This window comes from Equus caballus, chromosome 3, assembly GCF_041296265.1.
Source record: "Equus caballus isolate H_3958 breed thoroughbred chromosome 3, TB-T2T, whole genome shotgun sequence".
Taxonomy (NCBI): domain Eukaryota; kingdom Metazoa; phylum Chordata; class Mammalia; order Perissodactyla; family Equidae; genus Equus; species Equus caballus.
Genome location: NC_091686.1, coordinates 119,454,022 through 119,471,127, shown reverse-complemented (window position 1 = coordinate 119,471,127; position 17,106 = coordinate 119,454,022). Strand labels below are relative to the sequence as shown.

At 49.7% G+C, this 17,106-nt stretch overlaps 1 protein-coding gene across 1 annotated transcript in view; it reads right to left on the bottom strand.

Moving 5' to 3' along the window:
• Positions 1 to 17,106, bottom strand: part of STK32B (serine/threonine kinase 32B) — a 337,581-nt gene that overhangs the window by 40,303 nt on the left and 280,172 nt on the right. Inside the window, exon 6 of the mRNA XM_023638366.2 lies at positions 12,482 to 12,571. Within this exon, the coding sequence (XP_023494134.1) occupies positions 12,482 to 12,571 (90 nt within the window). The remainder of the gene's footprint in view (positions 1 to 12,481; positions 12,572 to 17,106) is intronic.

Genomic DNA, 17,106 nt, shown 5'->3' with positions numbered 1-17,106 from the left:
TATGTCATAATCCATATGCCACCAAAATGACTGCTTTGGTGGCCCAGAATCAGAGTGCTTAGAAGTGACAGCATCCGGGGCCCTCCCAGTGGCGCAGAGAAGTTCACACGTTCTGCTTCGGCGGCCTGGGCTTCACTGGTTCGGATCCCGGGTGCGGACATGGCACGGCTTGACAAGCCATGCTGTGGTAGGCGTCCCATATATAAAGCAGAGGAAGATGGGCACGATGTTAGCCCAGGGCCAGTCTTCCTCAGCAAAAAGAGGAGGATTGGCAGTAGTTGGCTCAGGGCTAATCTTCCTCAAAAAAAAAAAAAAAAAGTAACACCACCCTACAGGTTTAAAGGTGGAAGGACAGGCAGGAGACATACACCTGCCACCAACATTCCACACACGGATGAGTGAATAGTAGGCGGTAACCGGTTCTCAGGTGCTTCGGTAAGGACCGTATGCAAGCAGCCTCTCAGTCCTCCCAACCAGCCAGTGCGACAAGGGCTAGCATGGCCACTCTGCAACCAGAAGGAGGGGCGCGAAGGGGTATGGTGGGTAAATAATGCCCCCTCAAAAGATATGTCCAGACACTAACCCCTGGACCTGTGAACAGGCCTCACTCGGAAGTAGGGTCTCTGCAGATGGAATCAAGGGTCTCAAGATAAAGTCACCTCAAGATGAAATTTAGGGCCTGCCCTAAATCCAGGGACCGAAGTCCTCATGAGAGAAAGGAGAGGGAGGCTGGAGACACGGAGGGGGCAGAGACTGCAGCGATGCAGCCGCGAGCCCAGGGACGCCTGGAGTCACCAGGAGGGGGGAGGGGCAGGAAGGACCCTGCCCCAGCGCCTTCCGAGGGAGCTCGGCCCTGCGGACCCTGTGATATTGAACTTCTGGCCTCCAGGACTGTGAGAGAACGCATTTGTATTGTTTCAAGTCGCCACGTTTGTGTCGTCTGTTGTGCAGCCCCAGGGGAGCAGGGAGGAAGTTGCTCCAGACCGTCCAGCGGTGGGGCAGAACTGGAGTCAGCCGTTCTCGCTGGGCTGACTCCCAAGTCTTTGCTCCTTTACTGAGGAGACTGCCAACCCAAGGACTGGTCCTTCCTTCCTTCCCTCCCAGGGCCCGGCGCTCAGCCAAGTACACAGTAGGCACTTAATAAATGCATGTCCATTGGCTCTGTCACACGTGACACCACAGAGCTGGTCCAGCTCCTTGCTTGTCTGCCTCAGAAGTAGAGACGGTTCATGGCCTCTCGGAGTGTCAGCACGGCAGCGGTGAAGGGTCCCTTGGAAACCAGCTTGTCATTGTCCCCTCTGCGTCAGAACTGGCCACTGGGCTTGAGCGGCAAGAGTGGCTTGCCTCGGCCACGCACCCATCAACTCTGGGGCCAAGTCTGGAACTCCTGGTCCTGGCTGGCAGGTTCCAGGGGTTCCCATTCTTGGCGCAGTTCAACTCAGCCGCCAAGGCCGGATGCGTCTGCCCACCTATAGCTCTTGTGCTCCCTTCCTCCTCTTCGCTGACATGCGGCCCGTCCTCACATCCCCATCTTTCTCCCTGTCACCTGCTTCCCAACCAGCCCTCTGGCCTCCGGAGTCGCCCTCACCAGTGTGTCCTTCTTGTTCTGACGAAGGAGCTAGCTTACTGATATGCGACTCAGACCACGCAGTGCCCTGCTGAAAGCTGTCCTCTCACCATGGCTGTTTCACAGCCTGTTCCCGGGAATGCCACCCGCTCTGTGTGAGGCTGTTGATTCTGGAGGAGGAAGGATTCTGAGGTCAATCATGTCTGGGAAATGACGAGGTTCAACCACATGCTTTCCTGCAGGACTTCTCAGAGCCATTAATGTGCTAATGAACTTTCCTGACTCTCGAAGGGGCCTGACTCAATAGCAAGCATGGCCTGGAAATTTATTTGACTTGATCGTGGAATTTTTGTGATTTTTCGGTGGAATCCTACAGGCAGGTACCAGGGCTGGAAACCTGTGTGCCCTAGAGGGGGAGTCCAAATGGTGTCGTCTGGCCCTCAGCCCTTGAGCACCTGCCTGTAGGTCTCCCAGGCTGACCTGTGCCCCCGGGCTTGCCCACGGCCACCGTGGGCTCCAGAAGCTCATGCTGCTTGCTGTTTCTAGAACACCCTGTCTGTCTCTTGCTCTCTCCTCTAATTCATGGGGCTCTCTCACAAAAGGTGTGGCTCCAGAGTTCTCTCGTCCAGGGAGCTAGACACTCTGCACGGCTCTTTACATGTGTCAAATACTCCTCAAAATACAGCTCTGCTATTACTGTTTTCTTATCGTCCCCCACCCTCCAGGGCTTCCTCTTCGCCCCACCTTCCCCAGTCATCTCTTGGTCACAATAGTCCTGCCTCCTGCTGCGTTTCTGCTTACTGGTCTGCTTTTTGCTAGAGTCTGAGCTCCCTGCGGGCCCCGTGACTTGCCTGGCATGAAGAAGACATGTGGGAAAGGTTTGTTGATTGACTAAATAAATGAACGATCATCATAAAAACAGCAAACACTTACACGGCCTTTGCTGTGTGCCAAGCACTGTTCTAAGCTCTTAACACACTGCTAATAAAGATAGCTAATCTTTATGGAGCATCTGCCGTGGACCAACAAACCCTGTCTTAAGAGTTTAGCAAGTCTTAACTCATTTGATCTGCACAGCGACACGGAATCGGAGCTGCTGCTGCGTCTGGCTGAGGAAGAAACTGGGATGCTGTGGGCCAATGCTGTCAAGGCCGGGACTGAGGGCTCCCTGGAGCACAGTGAGCGATGACAGCACCCCTCAAAGGGGAGCCCTGGCTCCCCAGGACAGCAAACCACAAACCAAGCAGATGATCAGAGTCAGCTATGGCCACGCTTAGAGAAGATGTCCAGGGTCCAAGATCTGGGTACCTCTGCTTGCATTATGGATGAATGGAACTCCCCAAGGCCTTCCAGAAAAATAAAACCCAACCAAAACTCCTTGCAATGCCCTGGTGGGGGGAAGGGCCAACCCTGAGACTATCTTCGGCTTTGGAAATGACAACGATAACAATCGTCATCACGCACAAACAGTTGTGTAGAGCTTTCCAGGGAACAAAGATTCCTTCATATATTACCCATACCTCTCCTTGAAGCACCCTAAGCCACAAATGGAGAAACTGAGGCACAGAGGGGTAAAGGGGCATGTTCAGGGCCGTGGGGACAGCGAGGGGAAGAGCCTGGACTGGAATGTGGTTCGGACAACCGTCAGCCCAGTGTGCAACCAGCCGTTCCTTTATTACATGAGCAGCGGTGTCCTTTACGGCACCGAGAGTTGCGATATTAATGCGGCCATTGACTGAGCATCTAGCACGTGCCAGAAGTCTTTCCAGGCTTTTTACACACATTACTCGCTCCTCAGGAGAGCCAACAGCCACGGAGCACTGACTATGGTCTCACGTGCACTATCTCATTTTATCCTCAGAAGGACCCTGTGAGGTGGGTGCTATTATCTCCATTTTAGGAAGCTGAGGCTTGAAGAGGTGAAGTAACACGCCCAAGCGACACAGCTCCTGAGGCTCAGAGCCTCATGCGACCCAGGCCTCCCCCACTCTCCACGGTCACCCAGAAGGACGATCACAACCTTGTTCTGTCTCCTTCAAAATTCGAACACCTTCCACCAATTTATACCATCTTTATGTTTATGCTGAAAACAAAAATAATGTTATAATATGTATCTATAAAATATACAGTTTATATGTTTTATATTCCAAAATTTCTACAAAGTCATTGTGTTAAATCTGCTCATTCAATTGGAATCAAAATAAAAAAAAACAGTATTTATGAAGATCCAGGAAATCTACATTTGAGGAAATTAGGGGTTCGACGTAACCCAAGAGAAAAAAAAAATAAGTGGCTCACCATTCACAGGCACATTAATAAAAATGATTTAAAATCCTATGGAAAGCGGCTCTTGAATCGCGTCCTGACAGCGCCTGTCTGCTTCCCTGCGACGTCCCAGGACCTTTCACAGTGCCGAGCACACCAGCACACTCCGTGGGTATTCGTGAGCCACAGATAAACACAGTGGGCGGGCGCGCACTGGACGCCATGGAACCTACAGCCGCTTGCCAACCACTGCCCAGCGGCGTGGAAAGACCAGCCTCACCTCCCGCTAACCATCTCTACCAGCGGTGGGGCAATTCTGCCAAAGCAGGTTTTCCATGGAAAATCAGTCTTGATTCCAAGGAGTATCCCATAATTGGCCTTCCAGAAAAGCAGGAACGTGGGGCGTCAACTGAAAGAGATGGCCCTTCTCGTCCCTCGGAAATGTAAACACGCATTTGGTGAGACTTGCTGCCCTGCGCTAACCACGCAGAGCGCACTTCTGCATCAAACCAAAAATACGAAGGAAGTGCAATCACCTCCTCAGTTATAATTATTACCCCATTGCATCAGCTCCGTGGATCTTGCTGAAGGTTTCGGTAGCTGCAGTGGAGCGTGACATGCTATTCAATGGCTGGCCGAAGAGCTGACGGGCTGCCAGCATCTGTTTCAACAGGAGCTGCCACCTTCTTGACTGGGAACATAGAATTACCACATTTCAGCCAAGAGGGGACCTTCGAGGTAATTCCTTCCTCCCTTACATTTTACAGATGAGAAGCTGAAGCCTGTTGGAGGAGGTCAGTGACGTCCAGCCCAGCTGGGACCGGAGCCAGGTCTCCTGCCCACTGATCCTTTCTTCATGGCAAGACCGTGTCTCCAGCTTGCACGTCCCGGCTGGCAGAAGGGCCAGGTCTGTGCAGCCCCTGCCTCCTGGACACCTCCACCTAGAGGTCCCACGGGCACTGCGCACTCACGCCAACTCCTCCCTCTCCAACTGCCCCTTCTCTGGGCTCACTGGCACGATGGCCTCGGGCAAGCTACTTAAGCTCTTATTTGTACCTCGGTTTCCCTCATCTGTAAAAAGGAATAACAATCTCCACTGCCTGATGTTGTAAAGAGAAAGCGAAGTTCTGCACGTATTTATTAAGCGCTCAATGAATGCTCTCTAATATTGTTGTTGTATTGTTACTATTCACATGTTCAGATCACTTAACTAAAATCATCCCAAGTTTCTCTATTTACTGTAGAATAAAGTTCAAACTCCTTAGCATGAAAACTTCCTGAAAACAGGCTCCAACCTCCCTCACAGCCTCATATTCGGCCACTGTATTTATCACCCACATTGTGCCAACTTTAAAGAACAGGACACACTTTATTTTTAATCTTCTGTGACTTGCCTGAGAATCCTTACCCTGTTTTTCATACTCATGAACTCCTATTCATACTTCAAAACCCAGACCAAATTTCACTCTCCCTAAGGAAGGTTCATCAAATCCCTTGCTGTTCCTTCATTCTCTCTCTTCCCTGCTCCTGGCCAAGTACATCCATCTATGTTCTGGTTTTTCACCAAACCCTCGCCCGTTCCTCCCTTGCACCACTGATCAGGCTGTATTTTAATTAATGGCATACACATCCATCTTCCTCACTGGGCTGTGAGCTCCTTGAGGGCGGGGGTGTAACTAAGTCAGCCCCAGATCCTCAGGGATTAGCATGAAGCTGGTCTAGAAGCAGACGCTCAAGGCATCATAGTTGCAAAGAAGTTGAAGTCACAGAGTCCTGGCTTCGCATCCCAGTGGCTACCTTTGCTGGTTGCTTGTCACTGGGCAAGCCCTTAACCCCTGTGTAAGTCGCAGATTCTTTGGAACAATAAGCACCCCTACCCCATAGTGAGATAATATATGTGACACATTTAGTACAGGCAGTGACACATAGCAAGTTCCCAACAGATGGGGTGTTATTACTGTATCAATTCCTTATTGCCCGAGCAGTGAAATGCACACTTGAATGAAAGCACAGCTCAGAGAGCTCCTGTTGGACACATTCCCCAACGATTCGAGCGCTCCATCATAAGTCTGTGCGCTAAGGTGTGCCGAAACACAGTGGACAGCAGAGACGAGCAGCATGCCTGGCCTCCGGCTGGACCCCTCGGGGTAATTTATATTTCTTTGGCTCTCTAGCTGGGCAGGAGTCAGGAGTCACACGCTTTCACGTTAATTTGTGATGAGGCGAAATGCTGCATCAGTTTGACAATTCCTCTCTTTCTGGGGATGCTAGTAACATCAATAGTGACAGAAGGCTGGTTTCATTAAAGCACGTAGGACGCCGCTCAGCTGTCGATCAACAGGACGTCACACGTCTGCATGGGAAGAGGAGGAGGAGGGGAGGGCCCCTGGCTGATGAGCAAACACAGCAGCTCTGACGAGGTGCAGAGATCAATGACACTCTAGCTCCAGAACACTGCTTCATGTGACACGTGCCAGATTAAAGGAGTCGGTTAAAAAAAGACCTTTGGAAGTTGTCATAGGAATGATGTTCCAACTGGAAGCACAGGATTAGAATCGGTGCGTTTTACAGCATCACTGGGTGAAACTGGGGATGAACATCTAAACAGCACGTTATACTCGTAGAAAAGCTCATTGAAATAGTGCCACTCTCTTAAAGGATTCCAAGATTCTCTGTTTATCCAAGACGATTAATGTTCTTTAAAATTTCCCACTGAACTTGCCGTATACAGAAACCAAAGTCTTTGACGTGGCGTGCAGGCACTGCGTGATCTGGCCCTGCTCCAGGCTCATTCTCCTGGCTTTCTTGGTTCAGGTCTCTCTAGATTTCTTTTTGTTCTTTCTACGTGACAAGCTCCTTTTGCCTCAGGGGGTCTGTGAATGCAGTTCCATCTCCCTGCAGTGCTTTTCCACCCTTTGTACTGAACAACACTTGCTGATCCTTTAGGACCCAGATGAAAAGCTACTCCCTCAGCAAAGGTTTTTTGACCTCTCCAGTCTAATTCATCTATTCTTACACTTCACAGAGAAGGTATCTGGATGGCAAATGAGCAAATAAAAATCTGTGCAACACCATTATCCATCAGGAAGTCATAAATGAAAGCCCCTATGTCTCTCTTAGAATGGCTAGAACAACCACCACAGGCCCACACCCGGTCCTGGGAGGATGCAGAGCGAGGGACCCCTACACGGTGCCGGCCTGTAAAATGGTCCAGCCACCCCGGAAAGAAGTTCGTCAGCTGCTTAGAAAGTTAAACATACACTTGCCATTCGACCCAGCGATCCACCTCCTGGTAATTACTCTACACGTCACAGCACGGGTAAATCTCAAATACACCCTTCTAAGTGAAAAAAGCCAGATCCGGAAGGCTGCAGACAGTACGGCTGCGTTTACAGGACTTTCTGGAACAGGCGAATCTAGAGCGGAGGGCACAGCTGTTGGCTGCCAGGGGCGGGGAGGAGGGAGTTTCGCAGGTGATGGGGCAGCCCCGTGTCTTCGCTGCGATGCTGGTTGGAGGACTGTGCATGTTTGTCCAACTTCACAGAACTACACGCGAAATGAGTGCACCTCACTGCATGGAAACTGTCCCTCAAAAATTAACATCTCAACCACATAGTTATCGGGCTGATGATTTTTAAAGTGACCGTGTCCCTCACAAACAGCCAAACGAATGAGGGCAGGAATATTGTCTGTCTGTTCACACATCTGTTTTTGGCCCATAGGACACTGCCTGGCACATAGACGGTGCTCCATAAATCTGTCGAATGAAAGGATGGATGGATGAATGGATGGATGAACGTGCCTGGCAGGTTCTCCAAAAGGTATTGGGCACTGGAGCCTCCCTGGCCTGGGTCTGATGCTGACTCTGTCCCTTTCTCTGGGACGGGGGACGGCACACTTCATGATCATTTCAACAAGGAGTACAAGCGTCCTTGTTTGCTCGCTGCAGCCTCCTGGGAAAGGGAACTGACATTTGGGGTGTACTGACAGGGCACCAGCCCCATGGTCCCCAGTGCGCCCCCCCCATGGCCAGCCAGGGTCCTATAATGAATTAGGATTTGTTTAGGGTCTGCTTCCCTCCCTAGACTGTGAGCTCCATAAGGCAAGGGAATGCCAGACTTGGCTCTGGATCCCCAGTGCTAATCATATCCCAAATAATCAATCGTCTAAATAATAACGACGACAACAACCACAATAATAATATCAGCTGCCGGTTTTGTGCATCTACTTTTGTCAGGATTGTGTTCTGTACTTTCTATAGTCACGTCGTCAAGTCCTCAGAAAGCACCTGCTAAGGCAGAGTGCATCATCAGTAATCCCGTCTCTCAGATGAGGGCACCGTCGGGTCCCGAGGTTGGCAGTCGACACTTCCTGAGTGCTCACCAGGCTTGAGCACTTCATGTCATTATGTCAGGTGATTAGATTCACCCAAGGGCCCCCAGCCGCTAAGTGGAAGACTCCAGGTTGCCCCGTGCTGAAGCCCAGACTTCCTCTGGACCCATTCCCGGCAAGCCTGGGGACCCGTTTGTTTCTCCAAGGCCAACGTGGGCCCCGATCCCATGAGTCTGATCATGACGGTCTCCAGCACTGAACTCTGCCGGCTCCCTAGGCCTTTACCCCGACAGTCAAGGCCTGGTGCTCTGCCCTGTCCTGTCTCTCCGTCCCCACCTCCTCTTGTTCTAGAAGTTACTAAGCAATGAACTGCTGAGTTCTCCCAACACCCCGTGCTGTTCCATACCACCGTGCCTTTGCACTGGCTGTCACCTCTGCCTGAAACGCCTCTGCTTATCCCTGCCTGACCGGCAAACCCTGAGCATGCCCTAGCAGCCTAACTCAGACTGTCGCCTTCTCTGGGAATCCGTCTTGACAGTGACCTGCTTCCATCTACGTCCACACATCCGTCTGCCCCACGAGACTGGGAGCCCTGAGGCCCCGGAGAACATTATTCACCTCTGGGCGCCAGGGCCTGACTCATCCCTGTGACTCCTAACTGCTCCATAAACGTTTGCTGACTGAGCGCTCAGCTCTCATTGCACCTCAGGTGCACACGCTCTGGAGCCCTGGGCGGCCGCTGAACGTTCTCACTGCTAATCCAATTGCAGAGAGAATTGTTTTCTCCGACTGTGAATTCCATCTGCTCTTTTAATTAATGAGAATTCAGTTCTATGCAAATGTTTCTTCTGAGATCATCCATCGTGAGCGACCTTTGGAAGCTCACCCATCGTCCCGTCCCCCGAATCTGTGTTTGGAACATTCTGGGAATTTGTTACCGAGCCTTTGAGCTGAACAGCTCAAGTGAACGAGGTCAGCAAAGCCGCCCCTTGACCGCAGGAATTTACAGCCCTGGGAGCCGCAGGATGGCTTCACCGAGTGCATTCTCCAGCACCCCATCCTCGCCACGAAACTCCCACTGCCCGGTGCCATCAACCCCCGCGGTGTCTGAAGATAGATCCACTCGGCACATCGGTGCACCCTCCAAATCCCATAAAAATCTCTCCTCTGCATTTGCTTGTTAATTCAGGACCGAAGCTCCCCTAATTAGAAGGACATCAGAAGGCCTGAATCCTACATACAGCTGGGACAATAAACGTTTTTCTTGTCTGAGAAATACGGCTTTATGACACAGAAACTCAGTGTCAAAAAGGTAGCTTGATATAGACGCAAAAGCACGGACTTTGGATCCAAATAGACATGGCTTCAAATTCTGGCTCCTTCACTTGCCAGCTACGTGACTCTGGGGAGGTTAATTGGCCTCTCTGGGCCTCAGGTTCCTCATATATAAAATGGAGAGATGCAGAAACCTCACGCGGATCTTCTGAGGGTTCAGTATGATCACAGACTATAGTGGGGTCACAATACATGTTGGTTTTCTTTTCCCTTTTGAAGGAGGGGCCACTGTGGAGAGTGGCCAGCTGGGTCACCCCTGGTCTGCTTTCCTAGAGGCTGAGAGCAGGACAGAGCCGCCTCAGACGTGGGTAGGGAGCCAGGGGACGAGGCGAGGCAGGTCCGAGTGGAGTCTGTGAAGTGTCTGCAGGGTCTGCCACGCGTGTGGCAAAGCAGGGCCAAGCTCAGGGCTGGTGTGATGCTGTCTTGAATGTCTCAGCGACCCAGCATCCACCTTCCTGGAGCGCTCTGTGCTTCTTGCACCAGCCTGATGGCGGTCGGCACTAACTCACAGGGTTATGGAGGTGGCTGCAAACGGGTGACCCTTCCCGCCACGCCGCCTCTCCCTCCGCTCTCCCTCTAGAGACCAGGACTCCTTCGACCCCCCCCCCGTCCCTTCGGGAAGCCATTCCCCTGGCCTCAGAACCGGGCTCTCTCCCGCATCCTCCCTGGGGGATGTGTCACTGCGTCGGCTTTGCCGCCTCTCGGTGCTGGTACCTCCCTACCCACAGAGCCAGCCCACGTCCCTCTGGGGATGCTTGGAGCACATGTGACCATTGTGAAGTTCCCACAGACATCTCACAACCAAACACATCGCTCCTGCCGCGCCACATACCTGCTGCGCCTGCCGTGTTCCCCACACAGAGAAGACGGCTGAACCCACCCCGCTGCACGGCCCAGGACCCGGGGAGACAGCCTCCCCTCTTCCCCCACTCCCGTTCTCCTGCCCATTTGGTCTTGAAGCTTAAGGCAGTGACCTCTGTGGACAGACCCGCCCCAGCCCTGGATCCGTCTGGAAAGGAATTGGAGACAGGTCATCAACAGTGAAAGCCTTATTGGGGGACGTGCTCAGCATCCCAGGAGGACCCTCCGAGGTGAACAGACTCACTCGTGTGTCTACCGTCTGGGGTTCACCCTGACCTGGGCCTGACTCTCACCACCGACGTCGCCCTGGGCAAGTCACCAACCTCTGTCTGCCCATTTCCTCAGCTGTAAGTGGGAATGAATAATTGCTCCTGCTTCACATTTGAGAGGGTTAAATAAGCTTATGGGTGGAAAGCACTCAGCTGAATGTGTGGCACATAGGAAATACTAAAAAGTATTATCCTTACCCTTATTGATTGTCAAACTTCATTTATTTAATGTGTGTGACAAGATGAATGACACAAGGAGTGGACTCTGGGGACACGATGACATAGTTTTTGAATCTCCACAAATCCACACAGAGCGAAAAACCGATAGAGCAGATGAATAGCTAAACCAAGGACTGTGGGCAACATGTGCTATGAAACTAAGCTGTCCCCAGAAACCCCGAAATCTAGTGGGTGGGGACGAACCACCACCAGTGACAAGAACTCCATGGTAATGATTTCTATACGGAAGGCAACACAGGGAAGAAACAAGGCAGCATATGACGGACCAGAGGACAGAGAACTCCAAAATAGCCGGCAGGCGTGTCCTGGGACACAGCTGGCCAGGCTGAGAAGAGCAGCTGAGACCAGGAGGAGCTTGTCCAGTCCAATATCAGGTGAGCAAAAGGGCCCTCAGTAAATTCTGCAGGAGCTGGACAGTCCGGGACACAAGACCTCTTTACTCAGTCCAGCCAGAGCTCCCCTCTAGGAAAGATCCCAAGGAGAAAGTGTCGGGAGTGGAATCAAAACTGACCAGGACAGGGACTCCACAGACAAAAGACAGAGAAGGTCCAGAAAAATCAGGCAAGTGGAACTGAGCCGGGAAATCCCAGAGAGCAAGCTGCCTCAGATTCTGACATTTCACCAGAGCAACAGAAGATGGAAGTCTATTCAGAGAGAAAAGCTACCCTGAACCAAAGCATCTTCCAAGAGTTTCTCTGCTGTCCTGGCTGAGCCTAGCTCCCAACTGACCCACCAGTGGGAAGAGCGAGGCCAGCCCGGCCCAGCAGAACCACCCAGCCGAACGGCAGAGTTGGGAGAAACAACACATCACTATTATTCTAAGCCACTGAGTTCCGACATGGTTTGTTACACAGCAATTGATAACTAATATAGACATTAAGAATTAATAACTAACACAGGCATTGAGAAAATTATATAAGACATGAAAGCACAACACAAATTAGAATTAAAAAAACTCAGAAGTCAGGCAAGAGAACTCAGGAAAAAAATTAGAAACAAAGGGAAAATTATTTCAGAAATAATACTTCATGAGAAAGAGTACAAAGCAAATAAACACAATAGATAATGCTTTAAAAAAAGAGAAAGAAAAATGAGAAACATTTTAAATACATGAAGGAAGAGATAAGAAAGACTTGAGAATGACAAATACCGAAGACTGGCAAAGAAGACCCAGCATGCAGATAACAGGCGTCTTTAGCAAAGAAAACTAAAGGGAAGGAACAGAAAGCTTACAAAAAAATGATACTTCCATCAAAAGTCCCAAACAAAAATCAAGCTGTATGTAGTGTACCCATAAATATAGACCCCAAATGACCAACGTGAAAGCTATACTCTGGTAACGCTACTGGAGTTCAAAGAAAAGATAAAAAGGGTTGGTTTGTTTCTTTTTCCCTAAGCCAGAGCCAAGCTTTCTGGATGGGTAGGAATTCTCTAGAAAACACAGGAGGGGACGGTTCTGGGGAGGAGAGCTGGCACGAAGGCCCAAGGTGTGAGAGGGCACATCCTGGGAACGCCGGGGCCAGGGTGGGGTGGGCCATGGGGGTAGGGGCTGGGGATGCAGCAGGAGAGGAACCAGGCCAGGTCACACCCCACAGGGGCCCGGAACACTCACCCATGTAGGGCTTGGTCCCGGCCATGGAGGAAGCTTTTTCCGTGCCTTTCACGATTGTCGCTATGTTGAAGTCTGTGATGTGGACGTGCCCTGGAGAGAGAGAAACAGAAAACCCAGTTAGCAAGAGCTGCAGGCAGCTGGGTTAGTTCTTTGTCTGATTTAAAGCTGTGGTCTGCAAAGTGGGGTGCAGGAAGAAAATACCAGAACTTCTACTTAAAGTAGTATTTTATCTGATATCTTGAAAATGTTATTTTTTGCAGTATTATCATAGTGGCCAAGATACGGAAACAACCTAAGAGTCCCTCAATGGATGGATGGATAAAGAAGGCGTGGTATGTTTATATGATGGCGTATTATCTGCCACGAGAAAGAAGGGTACCCTGCTGTCTGCACCTACACGGATGGACCTTGTGGGCACGATGCTGAGTGAGATAAGTCAGACAGAAAGATAAATACTGCACGGTATCACTTACATGTGGAATCTAAAAAAGAGTCACACTCATAGAAACAGAGACTTGAAAAGTGGTTGCCAGGGGCAGGGGGGAGGGGGTGGGAATAGGGAGAGGTTGGAAGAGGGTACAAACTTCCAGCTACAAGGTGAGTAAGCTCTGAGGACCTAACGTAAAAGATAGCGACTATAGCTGATAACACCGTATTGTACAATTGAAATTTGCTAAGAGAGTAGAACCTAAATGTTCTCACCAATATATATATACACACACACACACACATAAATATGTGAGGTGAAAAGAAATGTCTATTTTATGTGCAAGTTTTATAATATGTATTTTTTGTTGGTGTGTGCATGTTATTTATAATAAACAAATGTATCGATGGCATGTTAAAGGCTTTGTGGATTCAAGTTTGGAGGCGCTGACCCAGAGAGTGAAAGCTCCTGGTGAATAAATGAGACCAGTCAGCCCAGACTCCTTCCCTCAGGAGAACCGAGCATGGCCGAGGTGGGGGAGGGGACGCAGGGACAAGGGGACAGGACTGTCAGGCTCAGTGGACACTCTTGTTCTGCTGTTTGTCGGCCATGGTCAGTGGGGGCCCTCGTCTATACCCGGTGAATTCAGTGGGGAGGGGGCTGGGGGTTGGGACCACCTGCCATCCAGCCTAAAGGAATGGCAGCAGGTGGGCCACGGACAGGCCGGGGGCACCTACAGGCAGGTGTTCAGGAAACCTGAGAAGAAGGAAGGGGGACAGGGAAGAAGGAAGGAGACAAGGAGACGGGGGAGAAAAGGAGGAAGGGAAAGAAGGGGAGGGAGATGGGAGGGGATCCCGAAGGGCCAGGCATGGCTCTCTGGGGAGCTTGGAACACAAAGAAACCAGCTCTGAGACCCCTGAATGTCAGACAGAAACGCTGTCACATTTCTTTCCACTTGCTTGTCGGCACATCCTGTGAAAATGGTGGGATTTTCAGCACACCTGAGAGCTGTGTTTGGGATGGTGGGGCTTAAATACAGAGGTGGGTGACGTACACAAAATCGACGCTGGGGGCACTTTGAGGGCACCTCCAAGAGACGGACAGACACCTGCCAGAGCAGGTGCAATGAGGCCTGCTGAGAGGCCCACCCATGGGAGAGGCGAGCCTGATGGGATCAGCCATGGTGGACAGCAAAAGCCCCAGCGGTTTCAGGCGCAAATCCCCAATCTCGGGCTTGACGGCCAGCACTGACGTGTGAGCTGGCTGCTCGCGGGCGCTCGGTCCAGTGCCCCGGGTGAGACGCAGCGGGCGGCGCTCCGTTAGGGATGATCCACACCACCCGTCAGGTGCTGGTGGATGAAGCCCACGTCTCCCAGCCGGGCCTTTGCTGGGAGCCTTTCCACCCAGGTAGCCTCCCGAGAACACACCCAGCCGGCTCCAGCCTCCGGGGCTGGGATGAGGGTGCCTCCCATTCAGCCATCCGTGGTCCTATCTGCAGAGAGGCAGTGCCGTGCCGTAGGTGGGTGCACAGACTCTGAGCCAGACTGCCTTGGTTTGGCTCTCAGCTTTGTTGTGACTAGCTGTGTGACCTTAGGCAAATAACTCAATCTCCCTGGGCCTCAGTTTCCTCATCTGTGAAATGGGGATGAATGATTACAAAATGCCCATCTCAGAGGGCTTCTGGGAGGAGCCAGGGAGTTAATACACATGAAATGGTTAGAACGAGCTGGCACACAAGAAGCAGGGAGGCTCCTTAGCAGTGTTTGTATTCTGCCAACGTGGCTCCAATTCCGTCTTCTCCAGCCAGGGCCAGGCCACCCCCTGCACCATCCCAGTCCCCATCACTAACTGATAAATCAATGCACACGCCTGTCGTTGACTGTGAGGTGTGCGAGAGTGTGTGCACATCTTAGTCATTTCTGCACCCCACCCCTGTTACACCTCCAAGCACAGCGGCACGCCACCACCGGGAGTGGATTCTGGAAGCTTCAAAAACGGCTTTTATTCGGTTTTCTTTTATTTCTCCCCCTCTTAAAAAGTCTTAATATTTGCATTATGAAAGCAATGCCAGCTCATTATAAGTCAAAGAACACAAAGGTGTTTGAGTCACTCCTTGCAACTCTCCCACGTTCTCTCCCTCCGGGTCACCATGCTGATTCACTTGGCTCCTCCACTATTTCTCCCTGTCCTTACGCAAACCTCCATCCACACGTGTCGGGACTTTGGTTTGCTCCTTCAATAATAAGATCATACCCCACGGGTCATTGTAAAAGCCACTTTTACATTTGGCCATGTATCGTGGGCATCCTTCCAAGTCCATACACACAATCCATCTATGAGGTCCACAGTCCTTTACCCTCTACTATAAAGCCAACATCTTTTTTTTGTACTCTGTTTGGTGATAAAACCTGACCTGAAACTTCTCTTCATAGTTCTATTTACTCTACTTAGGGTGACGATTCATGTTTTGCTATAGAAATATTAATATATTTGATTACAAGTTGCTCCTTCAAGCCCCTATGGTTGTATTACATAATATACAGTATATATGATTTTTAAATGTTATTCTATATTATTTTCATCTTAATATGATATATATTATTTAATTTAGATATATTTTTAAATCTGAAAAATTCTGAGGTTTGAAAACAACTCTGGCCCCAAGAGTTTCAGAGGAGAAACTGTGGAGCTGTCGTCGCACAGTATTCTATAGTACAGCTACATCCCATTTTATTCAACAGTCCTATTACGGCGTTCAGGTTGTTCCCAGTTCTGCCTGCTTAATTGTTTGTTATTATAAAACACGCAGCAATAGCATTCTTGAGCGTATCTTTACATATTGGTACTCTCACTTTGGCTGGATAAGTTCCCACAGGGGCATGGCTAGTGGAAGGCTATGCAGTTTATGTTCCCACAAGTATAACTGACGGTACTATAAACAGAATAGGAGAGCGCGCATTTCTCTGCACGTCTACTGGCACCATCTCTCATCGATGACTTACTTTCGGCGAATCAGATGGTGAGAGACGGGATCTCGCTGCTGAGGAGGCCGCACACGTTTCACGGGCTCAGTCGCCCCTGAACTGCCTGTCCAGAATCCCGGTCAATTTTCAACCACAGCTCCTTGTCTATTCAACACACGTACCCTTCTCTCTGCTCTGTCACCTGCAGATTCTTTCTCCTAGCCTACTGTTTGCCTTTTGACTTTGCTTATGGTATCTTTTATATATGGACATTTAAAAATTTTAATCAACGTATTATTTTTATAGTTTCTGAGTATTATTTTTCTTGTAACTTTCCAAGTTCCAGAAACCTATTCCTCCCTCAAGATTCTACATATTCTTCTATATTTTCATAGAATACTTCCATAATTTATCTTTTATATTTAAATCTCCTAATCATACGGAATGCATATGGTATGACATAACATCCTGATTCTATTTCTTCCAAATGGATAGCCAGTTGTCTTAACATTTATTGAAAAAACTCACTTTCCCAGTGGCTTGTAATGGGACCTGCATTTTATATCATGTTCCACATATATATGGATCTGCTTATAGATTCTCTCTTCTGTTCCACTGAACTGTTTTTTATTGCTGGGCCAGTACCATGTTAACTTCATTACAACAGATATGTAGGCTGTTATAATATTAGATGAGGATGGTTTGCCCTCACTCTTGTTTCTTTTAAATGTCTTCTTGGTAACTCTCAGACATATTTTCTTCCGAAAAAAATCCTGCCAGCTCTAGGAAACACCTCTATGAAGATTTTGATAGGAGTTACACTAACGTACATTCACGTGAGAAGTGTGGACATGTACTCCATCCAGGGTCACAATCTTTCATTCAGACCTTGCTTTATTCTTTCTCAGTATGTCTAGTGTTCTCTTCAGTTAGGCCTTGTGACTTCCTGGGTAAACTTATTCCTAAATATTACACAGTTTGGGTCACCATTTTGAGTGAGAATATTTTCTACTTCTTTTTCTACCTCGTTGTTTTTAGCACAATAAAAAGAGCCTGAGTTTTGGTTATTTGTCTCCTATTTGGCTACTCTATTAATCTTCCATACCAGAAGCTGCCAATTATCACTCAATATCCCTTCTCCCCTTCTCAAACAGTAATGGAATTTTTAACTGAGTTCATGGCTACCCAGCTAAAGACGACAATTCCAAGCCTCCTTTGCAGCAGGCTGTGGTCAT